Below are 21,169 nucleotides of genomic sequence, written 5' to 3' on the forward strand. Positions count from 1 at the left end.
GAAAAAATGAGTTGTTCCAAAAATCTGAGTCTAATTTTCTGAGAGGGTTTTCAGTCTGTATTTATTAGTCTCCATTTTGCACCTGCTTCTATGCTCAAACATCTCTGTTTTCTCCGTGCAATTTGTGGACACAGATGTGGGTTTCATAGATAGCTTGCAGATGCAAGTGCTAAACTGGAAAAAAACAAATGCTGTGGATGATTGGACCCTCTGTATGAGGCCTTTTGGCATTCTGGACAAGAATACAGATCTCATCTATTTCATTCAAACACAGAAAATACAGGTATGTGATTCCTATTTTTGAAATAAAAAAGAACTACATATTTGCCTAAGACTAGAAATTTTCAGAATTCTTCTTTCTTAGATTTTCTTTCCCCCCCACACTGGAAACAAATATAGGTTATATTTTAATGGAAATTCATTGTATATATTAAGAGTTACCTTTGTGCATATAATTTGATTAATTGTTAAACTGCTCTTTTAAGAGAGAGCATGCAATAACAATACTGTGATGATTCTCATACAGATGTCAACTATTTTATACATACATATATGTAAAAGCTCAACTAATTTTGTGAAAAAATTATGATAAAAAAGAGAGACTCCAAACTCACTCGTGCATCAGTGACCGCACCACTGTGTTTCCGTGCACGTGAGACTCGTAGAACAAGGTGTACAAGTATGGCAGCAGGGAGTATCTGATCCGAAGGGTAGCACGAGATATCTTGGCAAACTCGTCTCCGAACACTGCTGGGTCTTGTTCCTGTTAAGTACAAGCTTTGATTGGTACTGAGCATTTAAAGTATGGTCTGCAAATTCTAAAGAGAACTTGGGTGCAACATGAGGAGAGCTGTGGCTGACATGATGCTACGAAAGTGAGTGTTTAAATAAGAAAAAGCACTGATTTGCAAACTGGAAGATGTATTAAGGACAACATCCATTATTACCAAACTAATGCTTGTATAAAATTTTCAACTTGAAAAAATCCAGTGAGTTCAAAAAGATCAGGCCCCACCACAGTGTATGTGAGCCCTCTGCAACCACACTGAACCTTGTGGTGGGAGGGGAGCTGGAGTTTCATGTCTGTGCTCGGGAACAGACACCCTGTCTTTAGAAATTAGTTTATCCTGAAGATGCAAGCCCTCTGGGACAATGAGGGTGAAACACAGGAAAAAGGGAAGACTGATAATCTGCAAATCAAAGTCAAAAGCCTAATTATGTTGGCCAGATACATAAAGGCAAATCTATTTAAAAAAAGTAAACTCATGGCCCTACTGAAGCCAACAAGTGATGACACTGTGTGCAGTGGGGAAAACATTTCATCCATTCAAAGGAACTTGATTTCTCCTCCTGTGCCCACCATTTTAGGATGACAGGACACCCACACATCAGCAGTGGCCCTCACCTCCTCCCTGCCAGCGATGCTCTCCTACAAGAGAGGGCATACACTGGGTCCCACCATCAAGTGAGCAGGTTTAAACACTCTGTCTGTATTCATTGGCTGGTTTTGATCTTACTCCAAGGCAACCTTGACTCTCCCCCGGGATGGGATGCAGAGTGTGCAGCCCAGGGCAGTGCTGATACAGGAAATAGTTATATCTCCTTTAACTCCCCCTGTCCAACCTCCTCCAGTGCTAAACAGCCAGCTAACGAGTCACACGGCTACCTTCCTCCTTCACAAAATTTTTCCCATAGTACTCAGTTTTCTCATTAAAATTGAAGACTATATGACTAATTCCAAGGATAATGAAACATAAAAGGAACAGAAGTAACAAAGCTTTTTATATTATCTGGTGCTTTTCAGACAAGAAAAGTATTAATTAAACTGTTTGAAATTCCCAGTGAATTAGGAAAAGGGGATATTTAAGATTTTATTTTAACAATAATTTTATGTTAATTAAACTCAATATTTAAGTAAAATTTCACCATTATTACGTTTGCATCAGAATTAGTCACTAATAATACTCCCTGCTGGCTCTGAGCTCCAGAGCATCTATCTGTTATTTCAAAAATTGCACTATATTTTTACCAGTGTTCTGACGCTGTACAAAGATTGCCTAATTTCACAAAAACAGTCGGACTTCCTAGGTGATGCTCAGTGAACCAAAAAAAAACCTGTTTATCTCTTTCAGTGAACACAATGCTTTAAATGGATTTAAGTAATCCAATAAAACCAAATGTATCTCTGAATTGCAGCTCCCATCATATAGACCCATTGCTCTCTTACTGTTTATTAAATTGTACATATGTGATTAATACCCACTCACCCAGGTCAGACCTCCTTTGGATGCTCAAAGAGCCAAGCAACCATATAAATATATATAGGTACCTCTAACTTTAGTGAAGAGGTAAATAGAAAATATTTATCAACAGCTAACACCCCCTAGGCACTTGTTCTCCCACAAAGAAATACCTCAGCATATCTCAGGGATCTACAGGCTAATTCCTGACTCTCTTACCGATAGTACTATAGCTTATTATTCCTGCATTTGCCCAATTGCTGAATATCCATCACACTTTCATACAGAGACAAAAGTCTGTCTGAGGTTGTAAATGTTGCAAAATTTTGATGATGCAACTTCAAAGAAACTGAAGGTTGGCAAATAAACTGAGTTCCAGCACTGCACAGATCAGTTTACAGAAGGAAAAAAGCCCCAAACATTTATTGAACCAGCAGAACCATTTCATCATGGTTGCAGATAAACACAGCATATCTACAAAGACTGCAAGACCTTCAAAGTTCATAGCTAGAAACAACCTGATACTTCTTTCTGTCTGCAACAATTCTTTAAAGGACTCTATGATGTTGAAGCCAGGTCATGGGTCTGGATTGAGACTGCACTTTTTCATCCATCTCATAGGCTCATTGGCCTTTTTGGTCTTGGTTGCCTCTTGGCTGATAATGCTGTCACTATTGGTGCCTCTCCTTGGAGTTCTCACATGTTTGTAACCTGCTTTTAAACAGCAAGGATAGTGTATAATGATCTCTCTCCTCTTCCTGCAATACTTGTTATAATTACAGAAGTACTGAAACAAAAATTGAAGCAATCGAGGGAGTAGGAAGATATGCTGGCTCTCACTGGTTTTTAAATAAAACTTGGGCTTCAGTAGGTGGAAGATAAAGCAGATGAATTTTACCAACAGCATGAGAAGGCCATTTCTATATTATCTTTACATTATGAATGGGAAAAATTTACACTTCCCTGTGTAATTCCCCCTCTCAGTGCAACACTCCTTTTCACCCACTGCTCCAGTTTACCCAAGAATGGCAGGTTAATTTCTGAGAAAGTAATACAAATCACTGCCGACATAACTGTAATCATACGACTACAGCTTTATATAACTTCGCTTACTTACGCTGTTTCCCTCTGCATTGTGATTTCTGGAAAATGGGTAGAAAGAGCCAAGCTGCATCCAGCGCAGGCAGAGTTCATAGGTAGTGTTATAGTTAAACCCACAGATATCGGCACCAATCTAAAGAAAAATAAAATCGTGTTTATTATTGTGACTGAGGCCCAAAAATGCGGAACTACAGAAATTTGCTGAAAAAAAAATTTATGGAAAGTAAAACCTATTTCTAAGTACTTGATAAAAGTGCTCCATAACGATAACAATATTTCTGTGACTGAGATTGTACTCGCTCCTAGAGCACTTCCACTGACTGTGGAAGATCAGACCATATTTCAATAACTCTACAGATTCTCCATCGCAGCTTGCAAAACCAGAAATGTATGAAGAGACCTCAAACACAGAATACGATAACAACATAATACAAAGGGATCGCTTTTGGATGGCATGTAGTGACTCAGTCTGAATCTTGCAGAGCTATTTCTGTTTCCCTTCAGCAGCCAAGACTGATGACATTTAGCCTTTTTTAATCTGCAGCTCCTGACGCAGCGGAGACCGTTACCACTGGCCACCTCAAGCGGCTTATTTCAGAAAACATTTGAGTTAATTTGAAGTGTGTCATGGTTTGAGACTGGCCCCCCCCCTCGAGAAGAGGGGGACTCAGAGGTGATTGGGTGCCAGGGTAGTGTTCCCTGAAGAGCCAATCACCACTCATGTTGTTCGCTTCTGCTCAAAATCATGTATACACAGCCCACCGGAAACTGTTGGCAAGAGTTCTGTTGTTGGTGTCTGCTGCGTAGGTGTGGAAGGCCAGGGGGTGGCTGGGCTCCCTCTCTCCCCTCCGGGGGGGGGGAGGGGAGCCCTGCGGCCCCCCCAGCTCTGCCTAGCCCAGAGCAGAGCTAGAGGCAGCATTTTTGAGTGTGTGCAGTGAGGGAAGAGACTCACAGCCACCTGAACCTGACTTGAGGTAAGAGAAGAGAGTCAGGCTTTTGCAGCCAAGCCTCTTCCCCCTCCTTTTCTACAGCTAAGCTGTGGAGGGGGGCTTTTCCTTTCCCTCCGCTGGAAAGTGGAGGAGAGGCTCAGCACTGAAGCTGAGCCAAGTGGACGGGCCGTGGAGGTAGGCCCGGCGCTCGGGAGAAAGGTCCAAAGCGAAATTGGAGACGGACCCCCCAGAGAGAGAGAGAGAAAGGGGGGGCCCGGAGGATGTCTCTGCCACGCAGGACAACCGAAAAGCTGAAGAGAAATCCACATGCCAGGACGTGGACACTTGATAAGCAGAAACACACTGCAGCAGCCTACGGATCGAGGTATGAGAGAGAGAGAAATCACACAGCGGCAGGAGAGCAAGGACTCAGAGCTATCTTCTTGGACTTTGTGAGGAAGAAAGGACTTCAACAAACAGCTGGAGGTTGGTGGGGGAGTGTTCAGGTTCCCCGAACACTCCCACAAGAGAGAGACTGGGTATCTATCAGCCTGAAGAGTTTTTTTCCTGGACTGAATTGAGGGAGAAAGCTTAAAAGGACTGTATGATAGAGACGTAATATATATATAGTTGTCTTTAGCTTGTATAGTATTTATTTGTGTAAATAAATGTATATACTTCCCCTTCCCCTATAGAAGCCTCTGGCCTGAAAGTTTCTCTCCAGTAGTGTTGGGATAATTGTGGGAGGGGGTGGAGAAGCCTGAAAATTGGATTTTAGATTTCTAACGTGGCTCAAACTGCCACAAAGTGAAATCGTGTATGAGCCAGCAACTGCCTGAAGGATGCCAGACTTACATAGGGAATGCCAAAGAGGTTGAATTCCAGGATTCCAATGATTGACCGGCGCAGGTCCTTCCACTGAGAGAAGTTGTCACCCAGCCAGTGAGCCCCATGCTTCCCACTGCCAACAAATGTAGATCGACTCAAGACAAATGCTCGCTTTCCAGTTGCCTGCTGGACAGCACTGCAAAGAAATGCAACAAAGTAATTAAAAATAAGACTGGCAACCAAAGAAATCAGATGATCAACCTGAGCATTCAGGCACAATTTTATCCCAAGGGATGTTATTCAAGAAACAATTATTACTGTGATCCCAAGTCACATGAAAATGTGGCTGCAAAACTGCAAATAAAGGAAAGTTTTACTCAGTCATCAAAGTAAAAAAGCTATAGTCTATCTGATTCACAAAACAATTTGTCTCAGGTATTTTTGGTCTTCCTAAATAATAATGTGTGCCTAATTTATTCTCAGCAGTGTCTCAAACTGAAAAATTGAAACATAATTTCCTTTCTGTGTTAGTACATTTAATTTAGTGTCCTGTGGGTTCCTAAAAAACAGTACAACATGTATTTTTCTCAATGTAGGATTTATTTAGATATTTTTATAGGCAAATAAAGTTTTGATATTCTGGAATTAAAAGCAAAAGAAAAGCACAAAAAATATCAAAATTATATCTAAACATCTTATAAAAAGGAAATAATCAATATAGAAAACAAATGTAATCATTCAAAATGTCACCCCCATCCTCTGCTTTCCTGTTGTGGTTTGATACATGAGGTTTCATTACAGAATTAGTGGTACAATGAATTTTTCCTTGCTTTTTGAAAATAATTTTACTGCATCACCAGAAAATCAATGAAGTGCATTAATGATCTTATTAACAGATCTATTAAAAAATTCCTCAACATACGGTCATCTCTGTACATAATTACATATTGCAATATTATATATTGCAGGAACTCAAATTCAACTCTGCTTTAATACAATTTGGGCAACAAAATTTAGATTCCCCGGGAAATCCTAGCATGAAATATTAATCATGTTGTTCACCATCCAATTCCCCCTCCCTTTTCTTAATGCGACTTGTTCAAGACCTCTTTCATCCGTAATTGTAATGGTCCAGTATTTGCCATTGGGCCTGTAATGGCAGGGAGACTTCAAAGTGCTTCAACACTTGTTTCTGAAGCAAAAAACCAAACAGCTCTCATGGAAGACTAAACATATTAACCTTAGGGGCCATATGCAGCAAGAGGTACAATTATTGAACCTCACTGGACCTGCTGGTTCTGGTTTGCAGGTGCACTGCTGGGTCCAACAACTGCACAAGACTCCATGTGCTTTTTACAAATGGCATTTTAGAGCCATTTCATGGATGTCTTGAGTAAGAGTGCTCTTCCTCTGGCTGTTTTTAGCTCCATTTGCAAATACAGGTGCTAATGAGGACAACACTAGATCAACTCAACTATGATCCAGAGCTGCATAAACAATTTGCAACAAGTAATTTATTGAATAATTTCAGTCTTTCGCAAACCATTGCTGAACATGTCCTAATGTTGTCAAATGTATTTGTTGATTTAAATTATTTACAGAATATCATGTGCAAATAACTCTTGGCATTAAGCTATGCACAAACTGATTGCTGCTAGTTTATGTATTCAAATTCAAATCATTTGACATGGGGCAGATGACACATTTCCTATTCTCTGTCTGCCTTAGAATAATTCTTAGAATTGGCTTTTTATACGATTATGAAGTTGTCATTCATTTTCAGCGAATATCCTGCAATTGATGCTGGTTGCTAAATATTCCTGTCAGTAATTTAATTTAGTATATTATTTGTGAAGAGCAAATGCAGAAAGAGCATAAAACCAGCCTTGAAAAGAAATGTGTTTGAGAAAACCAAATGAATATGTATGAAAAATACTTCACCAAAGTTTCCCAGCTTTGCAGCAAATACAACCTCTGCATATGCTTTTGGCGGTATTCTCCAGCCTTGAAGGACTCTCTACATTTGAGCAAAATATGTTTCTTTTGTAAGGAACACTGGAAGCTAGTGGAATCTTCCCCCTGCAGGAAAGGGGAAGGTTCACAGCCACAGGGGCTCCTCACAGCTGTGAGGAGCTGTCCAGCAGTAATTGTCCCAATGGCATTAGTCTGGAATAGTGCAGCTGGGACAGTGTGTGCACTGAAGGGGCCAGGGCAAGTGTGCCTGCACATGGAGCTTTTCCTGATGAATTCACAGGGTTTGTCTCAGGCAATTGCCTTTGCTGGCACGGAGACTGAATAAAGCTAAAAAAACAGCTCAAGAAGATAGGAAATCTGAAGGCCCTATTCACAGTACTACCAAGACAGTGTATGGTTATGTGAACTCCAGTGTGCAGAGAGCAAATCCTGGTGGAGAGACCAGTGGTGGGAGGACCTCTTCTGACACTGGGGGCCAAAAACGATGCTAAGAGGTCCAGGGTTTGAGGGCTTTCTGCTCCTTCTCTAAAAGCTGGACTGTGCTTCAGCCAAGCCCACAAGAGCTGGCAAACCACTTCTGGCTTTTACCCGCTGCTTCCTTTCCCCTGGGCTTGGCACATAAAATACAAATGCATCAACACCGTAATTAGGCTCACTTAGCCATGTCCTCTGGATGCTATCACAATCCAACTGCTGAAAATGAGTGCTAAATGCTGAAACTGGCCAGCACATGGACCCCTGCTTTGCACTTCCATTGTGGTATTAAATTTCCCCGTGTTTTAGCTCAATCCCTGCTGGAATAGGCATGATTTGCCCATTTGATTTAATCCAACAAGTAGCTTTCCACTGTCATTCCAGCTTCACAGCAACAGTCTGCCTGTGTAAGCTGGTTTTGAGTGCTTCCCAGTTGCAAAATGAGTTTTACAGTAGCTGACAGCAACTGTGCTGCAATGCAGTTCTGCCCTCCTGAACTAACTGAGCTCCAAGCCAAACTGCAAAACACTGCCTGCCAGGAACTAGAGGCAGCCCCAGAAGCAGCTAGGAGAGCAGAACAGTTCAGATTCTTCACTGACAGTGATAGAAACTCCTCTGCCACAACAACGAAGGGACAGAAAAATTCCCCTGGGATCACACAAGGCTGCCTCTGCAGCTGCTCATGAGACCCTCTAACAGAGGATAAGAACATCTTGCTGTAGATACACTAAAGCAGCAGCTGAAAAGTTAGGCCCTACACATATATCCTGATTTAGCTAATAAAAGTAAAATTGGAATATATTCTGTTCCTTCTTCCAAGATTCTCTTTTCTTGAAACCTCTTACAAAATGATGAACAGTAAAATGAAATGAAACAATGTTTCTTATTAGATACTATTACAGATTTCCCAGGTAACATCAGCAGTTTTTAAAATGTGTTTCAATCACGTGAATCTGACTAGAAATACTTAGAAAACTCACTTGAAAGTTGGTTCTGTCTGTGACCAGCCAAAGAGAGAGTGTGTGTTGTAATGCTCTCCGAGGTAAGTCTTGGAGTCAGGACACAATGTCTTTTGCGCCAGAGAACGATCCGAAATGCCTGAGAATGACACAAAACACTGTAAAATCACATACATCATAATTCAAATCTCTTCACATTTCTACACATTTAGGGGTGAAAACATGAAAGGATTTGGGAAGAGGAAAAGCTCAAGTGCTTGACCTGCACTGACTTGAGGTTAGCATGTAGCCATGAATACCTGATGCAGACAGACACGTATCCTCAGAGGGGAGGAGAGGACTGATAATTCCTTTCAAGTTCTATGTTAAATAATTCAAAACATCTCTACAGGTATCATGTGTTTAGTAAGCAATAGTCAGAAAGAAAAATTCTGCATTGCCTAATTAAGAATACACCTACATATTATTTTACACAGTGAGACATTTTACTTAATAGCAAAAACGTTGCTAGGGAAAAAAAATAAAATCACCGAAAACCAAACAGAAATTCAGATGTCCAGGGAACCTGTATGGTTGTGTGAAATCCTAAACCCTCAATGTCTGTATCACTCAGCTGCAGATGCAGGTAGGCAGCACAGTTCTGCCCTATCACAGCAAAATTCACACCTAAACTCAGCTCTGGCCCCTCCCTTGCCCTGAGGCACTTAGGACTGGAAGGTAGCAGGACTAGTGGCACTGTCCCAAGAGCAGGGAGTGTCGGAGGTGTGCAGGGGAGGAAAAAGCACAAGGTGCAGCAGTCTGTAGGCTGTTGGTGGCTATGGCCCAACAGGCTGCACAGAAGAGAACCAGGACAGATTATAGCAGGTATATTCACATGTGGATGGATTACCCAGTAACTCTGTCTATCAGCAGGAGACAGAGGTTGCAGAAACTTTTTGCCTTCAGTAATAGTCAGGGGTAGGCCTGATGTCACTGGCACAGCTGCAGCTGACTCAAAGGTAAGCAAAATGAGGCACAAATTGGCTGCACAGATGCTGCCTGGTCTTTGATCCCATATTAAGGAGATGCTGGTAAAGCCTATTTGGTGCAAAAAATTTTTTGTCCTCTGAAGGTAACTGCCATGAAAATGCCACAGGAAGCTCAGCAGGAATTGGGCAGGTCAGGTGTTTGGTTTATACAATGTATTTATTTTCAAAGACGGAGTTGAAAATGTTATAAAATTCTCTCAAAATAAAAAAAAGGTAGATTCTAAAATATTCTTCTTTTGCATGCTTAATTAGGTGCATGCACTACTGTAAATATTTCTCCATGAACAAGCAATTTCCCTGCTTAATTGCACACTTCCTGTATGTTTGCAGTTCATTACCACTGTGCATTTCTCTGTACCTGAAACCACCTTAGCCTCTCTGCTCTGCTGTGCCACCACAGCTAGAATCCTTGTGTTTGGGTCTTTAGACAAAAGACTCCAGTGTGGCTGATCTACATCAGACATAACTTAATTTATAGGCAATTTTCAAGTAACTTTGACTGATATGTATTTGAAGAGGACACTAAGGTTCTGAGGAAAGTCACACAATGTCCCAGGGGCACTTGATTATTAGCCCCATAAAATTAAGGTGGGATAGAAAAGAAAATGCTGCCATATGGATCATAGTTTCATTCTTCATTCCTATTCTGAGTACTTTGTATTCTGCCTCAGTAATACTGATTATTTTACAATTGCATATTAATCTTCAGTATAAAGTGTTTTATAGAAAATTGATTTGAAGGACATCTGTTTTTAGAAGTTCAAACCATGGTTACGTGTAATCATGGTTATAAAATTTAGATAAGGAGGTTGAAGGCTATACTGACAAAAAGCCAGAGGCACTGAGACAGGGACTTGCATAGATGAAATCACCTAGACAATGGTGAGCCCCCAAAACTCTGCTAGCCCCAGGAAGGTCCTAATGTCTTGTTGGACTAAGCCACTTAGGTCCCATCTCATACTAGTTGAGGGCTTGGACAGATAAGAGCGTGGACAGAGTTGGCATTAAGTGAAATATAAAAGAAAGCCCTTAAACACTGGTTCAAAATAAAGGGATAAAAAGGGATAAAAACAAAGGATAAAGGGATCTCTGATATTTTGGCCATTTTCCCCAAAGTCTCATATCTTTTTTCACAGCTCTGAAGGCTGACAAAAAAAGAAGGTAATTTAAGGCAAAGACGGAAATGTCTCATCAGTTCCTAGGCTTTGGTCAAGACCCACGGGGCCAGTATGCAGTGGCTTCCATACAGAGAGAGCAAACACCAAAACCATAATTAAAAGCTCTGCTTCTGCTTTCAAAAACGTACAATCTCTTTATAGTATTTTGTCATGCTTTTGTTATATTTATGCTTCTCTTATATTCAGAGTAAAAAGAATTGAGATTTAATGAAGAAAATTAAGAATCACGGAATATGATGAGTTGGAAGGGACCCACAAGGATCATCAAGTCCAGCTTTTAGCCCTGCACAGGACCATCCCCAAGAGTCACACCATGTGCCTGAGAGTATCATTCAAACACTTCTTGAACTCTGTCAGGCTTGGTGCTGTGACCACTTCCTTGGGGAGCCTGTTCCACTACTCAACCACGACAGTAAAAAGGCCTGAAGGAAAAAAGGGAACATTTCCAATATTTCACTGTCAATAACTCATTTATGTATCAACTTTCTGCTGCATATTAACATTGCTTAGGCAGCTGGGCTTTCCTGGGGAAATGTTGGCTGGATTAACTGCCAGGACCACTGGCACTAATTGTAAGTACTCATGGCTTCCTGGGGAAGAATGAGCATATCATTAACTCAGCTATTGGAACAGGTTTTCCCATTCCTATAAGTCTCCCGTAGGCTTGGACAGTTTTAAACTTATTTTTAGCCCATTTCTAGTAACACAGCAAAAATTTCTTTCCTAAGAGAAAGGCAATGTATTGAATTAAGGCATCAAGGAGATCCCCTCTTCCTTGTCATGGTTTGTGAAGAAGGCAGAGACTGCCCATCTCCGAGATTAGCAGTGGTGATGGTAAAGCAGAAGGGTTGCTCCTTCCATAAATCTGTGGCTGAGCTATAGTATATAGGTATCTTGCCCTTTTTTTTTGATCCTGACCAGTTGCTCAGAGAATGGCAGGAAAGGTCATTTTTCTAGTCCTATTACAAGGCAGACCCAGGGACAGACAAAAGTGGTTCATTTTTGATACTCCATCAAAGCTGAGCCACTGGAGTCTTGAACAGATGTGTAACTGAACACATGGAACAGACAGGGAAAGATGTAAAACGAGAGGATGGATTTTTTTTTTTCCAAAAAAAAACCAAGGAAATTTTACTTACTAGGAATGTAAGGAGGGTTATTGATTTCATTATCAGCACATCCAGGATACTGGCCTCTTAAGAAATTGGATGGTTCATTCATATCCTTTAATTACAAGAGTAAGACACATGTTAAAAGCCTCATTTTCTTTTTTTAAAGAAGGGAGGGCAGATATAATGAGACATACAATCCAGATCCCATCGTAGTCAAGGACATCCTTAAACTCCAGACACAGCTGGGTCCACCACTCCACTGTCCTGGGGTTGGTGTAGTCAGGAAACACGGAGTCTCCGGGAGGCCAGGCCTAGGGGTCACAGGTGTAAATCCTGGTTATTTTCCCATTTCTATTGCAGAGCTGCTGTATCATTTTGAAGCAGCTCTAGACCAAATGCATTAGAAAATTAAAAAGCCCACCTTCCCAACAGCAGGAGTTACACCATCAGAGTTGTTCACCCAGACTCCCATTTCCTGGCCAAGATCATAAGGTTTGTAAGTGCCTGGTTCCTCATCCTTGGTTATGAAAGGGTCCTGAAAACAGCAATTACACTTCCATTATTGAAATCCCAGAGGTAACAATTACTCTTCTATATGTATATTTTAGAAAAATTTGGATTTTGCAGATTGCAAAAATATTGGAAGGAAACAGGATTAAAATTTAGTAAGAGTTGAGAGCACATACTAATTTAGAAAAAGTCCTTAAAGATATGTTATGAGTATTTCTTGTATAAGGCAAAAGCAATGTAAAATTATTAAATACCCTCATGTTTATTTTTATGAGGCATTCGATGTTCAAATTAGTTTAGAGAGGCACTAGATTTTACATCAAGGTCTCTGCTATGGGTGGATCCTATGCTGGGCATTCCCACACCTGGACACCTCTGGGTTTCCTCCAAGGCAATTGTCATGGTTTCAGCAAGGCCCAAAATCCAATTCTGATTCCTAGCCCCCCACCCACATCTCAACTCCATGTGAGATGGGTTTTCCAGACAAAAACACGAGACTCAATATGGGGGAAGGAATATATTACAAAGACTATACACATAAATAAATACTATAATACACTGCATACAATCTTAACTCTATATCTATCTCTACCATGACAATAATATTTACAATGGGCCCAATCTCTTCTTCCTCCAAATAAAAGTCCAGGAGAGAAGAAGAAGAAAAGACCCCTTCCAGTCTCTGAGCAACAGGTCTCTCTCTAGGCAGCAGGCTTTCTTCTTCTCTTTCAGGCAGCAGAAGCAGTTGCTGGCTCTCTGCCAGCACACACGAGGGGGTCTCCAAGCCCCTCGGCCCTCCGTCCTCAAACGGGGGTCTTTCCGTGGACTACGTAACCCCAGACAAGGTCGTTCCACCACGGTCATATCACGAAGCACGGGGGTCTTCGTGACAGTCTGGTATCTTCAGGGGAAATCAAGCCCCTGTGCAGAGCTCCCATGCTCTGCCTCAAAGATGGCTGCCAGCTTCTCTGAAGCTGGAGCAGGGGGGGCCAAGGTCACCCCCCCACACACACACATTCCTTCGGCCGTCCTGGCTTATCTCTCAGGAGGCCATGAGCTTCCTAGCTCCTCTCAGCAGTGCATACTGCACTTTAGGACTCCTCTCAGTCCACCACCCCCTCCTCTTTCTCGGAGGGGTCTCTAGCGAGTTTGGGGGTTTTGGTTTATCCAGTTCTTACCCCGCGAAACTCTGTTCCTGCTGCTGGCTTGGTTCTCTTGTCCTGTTGCTGCTTTTCCTTCTCCTCAGACACCTCTGTGTCTGCCTTAGCTGCATACCGGCTTGTGTTGCTCTTTTTGGTCCTTATCAGTTGGCTCTTTGCCACTGCTCTTCGGACGCTGCTGTCTCCGCTGCTTCGTCACCCACTCGCAGTGGAGAAAACTTTTTCGGCATCTCAGACACAGGTATTTAGTTCAGTTCTGAGTCCCTGCAGCCCCCCAACCAGGGGCTGGGGGGGGGGCAGAGGCCCCCAAGGGGCCGGAGCCCCTTCTCCTCGTGGCCTCTACAACATGGCCACCACTTCTTCTCACAAGTACCACTGCTTCTCTTCTGGTCTCCAGAGATATGTTTATATTTTGCAGGAGCACTGATTGGTCAAGCCCCAAGGGTCACCACCCCCTGGGGGTTACCACTTTCTTAGTTTCAGGGGGAAAACCTGGTTCAAACCACTACAGCAATCCTTATACCAGCTGCCTCAGCATCAACAGCTCAATGCTGGAATAACTAAAACTTTTCAAGGGGCTTGAAACCTCAAAAGGACCCCCTTAGCTCTCCATTCAGAAACCAAGGGTGTTTTATGCTGGTCTGATGCAGAGTAACCCAATTTGCATGTGGGGCATTATGCCTCTGTTCTCCCCAGGCATCATGACCACAGCATTTTAGACTCCATAGCTCATCCTTGCTGCCCCTCTCACTGCTTGGGGTGATCACCACCTCCTATTGCTGTCAGTGGCATTGACACCTACAACTTCTCTGCCTCAGGATGGCCACCAGTAGCCACAAAGCTCATTGAAAGGGAGACTGATTGGCTTCTGGGGATGAGGGAGTCCCACCATGCCGGTAAGTAATAAAGTTATCAATGCTTTGAGATGCCAGTGAATGAAGAGATACTATTCAACTCTGCTCAGCAGTCAGCTGCAACTAAAAGGAGATAAGTGCGCTTTGCAATATGTCACTAATTGTGAGCAGCTATTTCCTTTTTGTAATTTAGAACAGATGAAGACTGCAGCCATTTTAGAAAAAGGAAATTCTTTACTTTTTTCTTAGAAAATGTTATTCCCTCAGGTTCTGCTTTAGGCAAAACCTCTCAGTTATGAAACACCATAGAGAAAAACACAACTGAAACAATTCTTCCATTCACTTGTAGCTTGTGCAATAATTTAAGTGAACTTTAATTAAGATGTGATAAAAGTCTAACTAACAAACTTCTTAGAAAACAAAAAATATCAGATCCCAAGTATCTTTAAAGGTATGTTTTAAAGCTCATTTAAATACCTGAATTAATTGCCTGATTTACTTATGAGTCCTCTGATAACTATAGCCCTGGTGAAGGAATTATATTCTTCCATGCCTCAAAAACAAAAGCTACAGCTAAATCCCTGCTTAAAGTGTAAAATTCTGTTTTACTTTAACTATCTAGCTCCAGTGTCACCTTCATAAGGAGTATAAGTTACCATTACATTTTTAACTTATTTAATAGTTCAACTTTGGAAAAGAGAAAACTGTCCATCTGCAATAATTATGTTATAATTGTAGAAAAGATGTCTCTCAAGGGACTTGAAGGCTAGAAGAAGTCAGCTTAATTAGTTACTCCCAATCCAAACTTCCGGTTTCCTTCAGCTGAAAGGTTATTCCAGGGCACAAATCTAATATATTATGGAGGTTTAGTATTGTCCTAAAGAGAGAAAAACGTCTCCATGCATTTGAGGGTTGTTTGTGAGGGAGGAGGTTCATGCCTGTTAAATCTTCCCTAATTCATCTTTTTAGCAGCTCTTGGGAAGGAGGTGCTGAGCATCCTTAACTCCAACTGACTGCTTACAGACCTGGGAGCACACAGCGCTTATCCAGTCTGATGCACTTCCACCTATGGCCCCAATCATAGACTTTGATGCACATTCATAAATACTCATCTCTGGAAATAGCCTCTACAGCTCACAGAGCTTGACTTTAAAACGTTAAAGCTATCAAGCATTATTTTGAATCATAAGCATTTGTTATTTTGAATCATGAGCAAGTTGCTATTGACTTGTATTTTGTCACTCATGTCATTCCTAGCTCTTTCTATTTTTAGTGTGATTTAATAGAAGGTATACAAGGTCTTTCATTAAGGCTCCTCTTTAGTAATAATGTTTATAATTTTTCATTGTAGTCATTGTTACTTTTAGAACTTTTTTTTTGTTGTGTCTAAAGAATATATTTGCTCTGACACAGCAAAGCATGCACATTATTTAGCGCAATAATGATGGCCAAGCACTGACACTCTAAGTCAAAATTTCCCTTAAATTGAGGTGGCCTCTGAAGGAGGTCAGGAGAGAGAAGTGCTGAAGGGCTGCACTTAGAGGCTACAGTGATGGAGCCATGCTACTATCAAGGTGACCACAGTCACTGAGGGCTCCCAGCACTGGGGACTGGACCTCCTGATTGTGAGGCACCAGCCACCCCAGTGATGGTGGCACAACTGAGTTCAGGGTTTCATCCTCAGACCGGTTACCTGTGTTAATACTGCTGGCTGTCAGGATCTGCACTCCCAAATCCATTTAACAGAGGTTTTACGTGACACTAAGTGGCTGCAGTCAGAGCCCATTTCCTGAAATCATCTTGAGGAAGGCAACAATCTGCTATACTTTGAGAACTCACCCATTACTGTCACTACCTAAAGGGAATCTAAAAGAAAATTGTTCTTTCGGTATCAAATTGGATTATGCTTACCTTGATTGCAACTAGCTTGGCTTTGCTAACACTTGGAAATGAAACCCTTCATACTGTTCCAGCTCCTGACTCAACTTAGGGGAATGCTCTGCATCACTAAAGAATGCTAACAGACAGAGTTTGACGGGATGTCAGCAAGTGTAGTAAAGTGAAAATAGAAAACTTCAGTACTGGTGTAACCTATACTTCACATTAGCTTTTAAATAATGAAGAATAAACTGGCTCAGCTTTTGTTCTTTCTTCACAAGCTTAGCTAAAGAACTAGAAGTTCTTAGTTAGACACTCCTTAGTTACAGGTTAGTGGAAGGAGGAAAGAAGGGTTTCCTATCTGGATTCCCATTAGCTCATTGCATGACTTAAGAGTAGTTGTTATATTCTTTGCATCTGTCTAACAGCTGAATTTATATAGTAATACTTCCTGCACTGATGTAGAATGCGCCACCTGAGAAACTGAAAGGGCTTTAGAAATGTTGTTGATGTTAAATTCACAAGTAAGATGATAAGGTAGCTCACCCACTAAATCACAACTGCTTGCCCGTAGCTTCTTACCCAGTAGCAAGTGCAAAACAACCGGAAACACCCTGACATTGATGAAAAAGAGGTGACTGCTATGTATTTATTGAAAGGCAAGACTGTATGGGAAGAGCTACCCCAAACTCCTGGTATTTTGCTCATATATTAATGTTTTGCAAACTTTTTTGAGATAAACCAATAAACAGGCAGGTGGTATTTAATGTCACATCTCTAAGAGATGAGATAATTTTTAGAGCAGTGTTGAGGATACAAGGAGCCTAAACTGCCTAACAGAAAGAGCACTTAATCCTGACAGCACGTGTGCTCACTTACTGCTTGGTTATTTCCAGTGATGTATCCAGTTAATGTGGGACTATTTTTGTCTTAAAGTTGCTCTCCATCAGAGTGACTTACTAATCTCTTACTGTATAAACTCTGTGCCTTGTCTCTCCACTGATGGAAACTGATTTCACTGCTGCACCCTGGAGCTTCTCATGATTTGCAGTTGCAGAAGAAATGGAACCTTCAGGGGAATGTATCTTTGAGGACAAATTGCTGTCAAACAGCACTCACTACATAGGCTGCTATTTCCTTTATCAACATGTAATTGATCAGTTGGGCTGCGTGGTTTTGCTTGAGATTCATAACAGCAAATGGAATTCTAGTACAACAAAATGAAGATTAGCAAATAATAAATACAGAGAAGGTACTTTTAAATTAACTATAAAAAAAATCCCAGTTAGAAAGAAAACACTCGTCTGTGGTGCTGACTAGTCCATCCCCAGTCATATGCTAAACTTTATAACAAATTGTGGAGGGAAAAATAAGGACAAGGAGGCATTTCTGCCTGAATCTATCTACTTGACAAGATAATGTGATCTTTAGATGAGGAAACTGCAGTGGCTCTTGCTTATCTTGACTCCGGTACACCAGCACAAATGAAAAAGGAACTGTACTACAATTTAGGACTCTGCTGTTCAGTCTCTCTACCCACAAGCCTTTGACAGGACACCCTGGACAAGATGAGGAATGTGACCTTTATTTTAAAAGGAGTGGATCAACTTAGGGCCAAACATTAGTGGCCTGTCCATTATGATTCATTTGGGTTAACTGGGCTCCTTACAAGCATGAGCCACCAATACAATGATGCAGGGCTTTGTTATAGGAGAAAACTTTTAGGAGAAAGAAGGAAATAGTGTTCTGTTTCCATGGTGTTCTCCTAACACTGTGGGGCATCATCAGGAACACTGGGGAAATCGAGTTATCTGCTATACAAGCAAATGCATTCAAACTGGGAACATGTGAGGGAGAGCTACTATAAGGAGATCTGAAGACCTCACCCAAGAAAAAGAGCATAAGATACTTCAGTTTGTTTAGCCTAGGAAAAAAAAAGGCTGAGGCAGAATATACTCATTCAAATCAGTGTATCAAGAAAGAAAACAGAAGGGTGAGAGACTGAAGGTGTGAACTGACCATTTATGCGGAAAAAAAGATGACTACGATTACAGCAAAAAGTCCTGAGAGGGATTCTCACACTGTGGCTGTGGGTCAGCTCAGCCTGAGCTATCCCTGATGCATCTGTTCAGAGCACACGCTTGAGGAGGGACCCTGGCCATGGCAGCTGGCTTCCTACTCAGCTCACTTTGCAGACAGGCAGCCTTACCCTAATGTCTACCTTAAATCCGTCCTGCTGCAGTTTAAAGTGCTTTTCTTCTTATCCTGTCCCCAGTGGTTATGGAGAACAAATTGCATCCTGCGCTGGGGAGTGCAGCCCTCCCGGTGCTGCACTGCTGGGGGACCCTGGAGAGCAAGATCTTGAGAATCTATCAAGGGATTTTATTTAATTTCCTATTTTATTTAAATCTGTATATAAATTTCAATTTAATTGGTCTCCAATTCCCTTGCCACCATCGGTGTTCACTTAGCTATTGTGACAGAGAGTCATTCTGGCACAACGACATGTATGGGGATGTGATGGAGCCAATAGCAAATTTTGTTGGATAAATTAACCGGGGAAGATGGAAAGCTCCAATTTTCACTTCTGTCCAAGTTAATTCATTTGGCCATATGTCAGTTTTGGTTAGAGGTTCAACATACATTTTCCACAATTTTTCATGCAAATAAACATCTCTTACATTAATTTAGATAAAATGTAAGTACAAGACAACATGAATTGTAGTTACTAGCTTCCAGAGTGATTAGGAGTAGACTTTTTCCCCTATTCAGCTGGTTTTGTATGTGTCTTAAATTAATTTATTCATTTTCAGGGAAAGAATTGTATGAAAGCAATCCTATGTCAACTCAGCCCTGAACAGAGGCAAAATTTCTCATAACTGAGTGGGAAAAAGTGACAGAGAATTAATGTTTTGGTATAGAGATGGTGCTGGTACACAGATATCCAATAAATGCAACCTTTTGAAATATGAAATTTGTGAGGAATTGTTCTTGAGCAACAAATTTGTCAACAAATGACAAAAATGGAAAATCTGCTACAATAGTATACGTGTGTTAGCATCTAGGTACTGCTGTGAAGACTACGCTGTGAATAGTTCTTATACATGGAGAAAAATTAGTAACATTGTTAACTTACCAGAATCACAATATTGTGCATTCCTTTCTTCTTCAGTTCCTGGAGGTACTCTGGCAGACCGGCAAAATTCACTTTATCATAGGTAAAGTCCAGGCGGCGTTCCATGTAGTCAATATCAAGATGTTGGACATCCTAAACATTTTTAGAGGAAATATTACATGAAAACTTCATCCATCTCTGGAGTTCTCAGCACATGGAAGACATGGATCTGTTGGAGCAATCCAGAGGAGGACCACAAAAATGATCAGACGGCTGGAGCACCTCTCTTATGAGGACAGGCTGAGAGAGCTGGGGTTGTTCAGCCCGGAGAAGAGAAGGCTCCAAGGAGACCTTATGGCAGCCTTTCAATACTTAAAGGGGGCTTACAAGAAAGACAGGGTCAGGTTTTTATGTAGGGCCTGTTCTCCTGATAGGAGAAGGGGTGATGGTTAAACTAAAAGAGAGCAGATTCAGACTACATAAAAGGAAGGAATTCTTTACAATGAGGGTGGTAAAACACTGGATCAGGTTGCCCAGAGAGATGGTAGATGTCCCGATCCTGGAAATATTCAAGGTTAAATTGGATGGACAACCTGGTTTAGTTCAAGATGTTCCTGCTCATTGTAGGGCAGTTGGATTAGATGGCCTTCAATGGAAGTATTTGATACAGAAATTGGACCGTATGCAACTCTATTTCTAAAAGGCAACTAACGTATAAAATGAAATCTAAGAGATTGGCTGTAACAATTATAGTCCTACAAACTTACATGGTAGAAATGGACAAAATGAAAATGTAGAAGTCCTAGTTTAGCAACTATTTTGCAGTGATCTGCATCGGAAGTTCCATTACATATTTTAAAAATGCTAGCATCTCATACTGCATAATAGCAAATCCACAGCAGAATCACCTGCTATGCAGCCAAGAGCAGCACTTAAACCTCATGTTAAAAGCCCACTTTAAATATTCTTTTAGGCATTATGAAGATATTACAGGGAAAAGGACTACATATGATTATGAACATCTTTTCATTCTACAATTCTTCTTGTAGGATAATTATTTTTCCTCTATTATAATTTTATTCACCTCACTTCAGATTGTAAAATTAGCATACGCAGTGAAAAATTCATACTTACATATGGGATATCATAGCGGTGCATGCGATCGACAGTTTGCTTTACAACATCAAGGCTGCCATAGCCCCAGCGGGAGAGCTGAAATCCCAGAGACCAGTAGGCTGGCATGTGAGGGCGTCCAATGGCCTACAGAAGGAATGAGGAATACAAAAAGGCAAGAGGTGAGAAGTTATTCTGAAACCCCAGGAGAGGCTTCCAGATCATTTAAACCACAGAGATCATGGCACAGGCATTATACACCCATTAAATACCCTTTCCTGTCTCCGGGTAACTCTCAGTACAGTATGCTTGGCTCCAAAAAAGTGCTTCTCCTGGTGGATCCTTGCCCTTCACAGAGGCTTCAAGCAATACCCACAATGAGCATCACTTCTAAGAACAGTGGAAGACACAGTCTATAAAACCCAGCCTAATGTTAAATGAGGGTTTTGCTGAGGTCTCAGCCTCTGCACAGTATGAGGTGCCTTCACTTATAGGGCACATGCCAGCAGAAATCCAGTGTGGATCCTCATGCCATCTGACCCCTGCCAAGTCCACAAACCCCTTGGTCAACAGCAGACAAATCTCCAACAATATACAGCAACATAAGCTTTGGAAATTTCTCTTGCCACATACAGCTGAACTAACTCATCAAGAGTCTGATGTTTATTTGAGCTCTCTGAAGTTTTAATTATGTTTACACACCAACCTGATGAAAT

General features: G+C 41.4%; 1 protein-coding gene across 2 annotated transcripts in view; it reads right to left on the reverse strand.

Annotated features, from left to right (window-relative positions):
* LOC113965739 (sucrase-isomaltase, intestinal-like) overlaps nt 1–21,169 on the reverse strand; it is a 60,454-nt gene that overhangs the window by 16,211 nt on the left and 23,074 nt on the right. For both annotated transcript variants that reach the window (XM_027679589.1, XM_027679588.1), the window contains 9 exons: nt 20,475–20,600; nt 19,362–19,493; nt 12,245–12,358; nt 12,018–12,134; nt 11,851–11,935; nt 8,527–8,644; nt 5,126–5,294; nt 3,358–3,474; nt 615–763 (listed from right to left, as the gene is read on the reverse strand). In XM_027679589.1, the coding sequence (XP_027535390.1) occupies nt 615–763; nt 3,358–3,474; nt 5,126–5,294; nt 8,527–8,644; nt 11,851–11,935; nt 12,018–12,134; nt 12,245–12,358; nt 19,362–19,493; nt 20,475–20,600 (1,127 nt within the window). The remainder of the gene's footprint in view (nt 1–614; nt 764–3,357; nt 3,475–5,125; nt 5,295–8,526; nt 8,645–11,850; nt 11,936–12,017; nt 12,135–12,244; nt 12,359–19,361; nt 19,494–20,474; nt 20,601–21,169) is intronic.

This window comes from Neopelma chrysocephalum, unplaced genomic scaffold (assembly GCF_003984885.1).
Source record: "Neopelma chrysocephalum unplaced genomic scaffold, ASM398488v2 Primary Assembly neopelma1_45, whole genome shotgun sequence".
Classification (NCBI taxonomy): domain Eukaryota; kingdom Metazoa; phylum Chordata; class Aves; order Passeriformes; family Pipridae; genus Neopelma; species Neopelma chrysocephalum.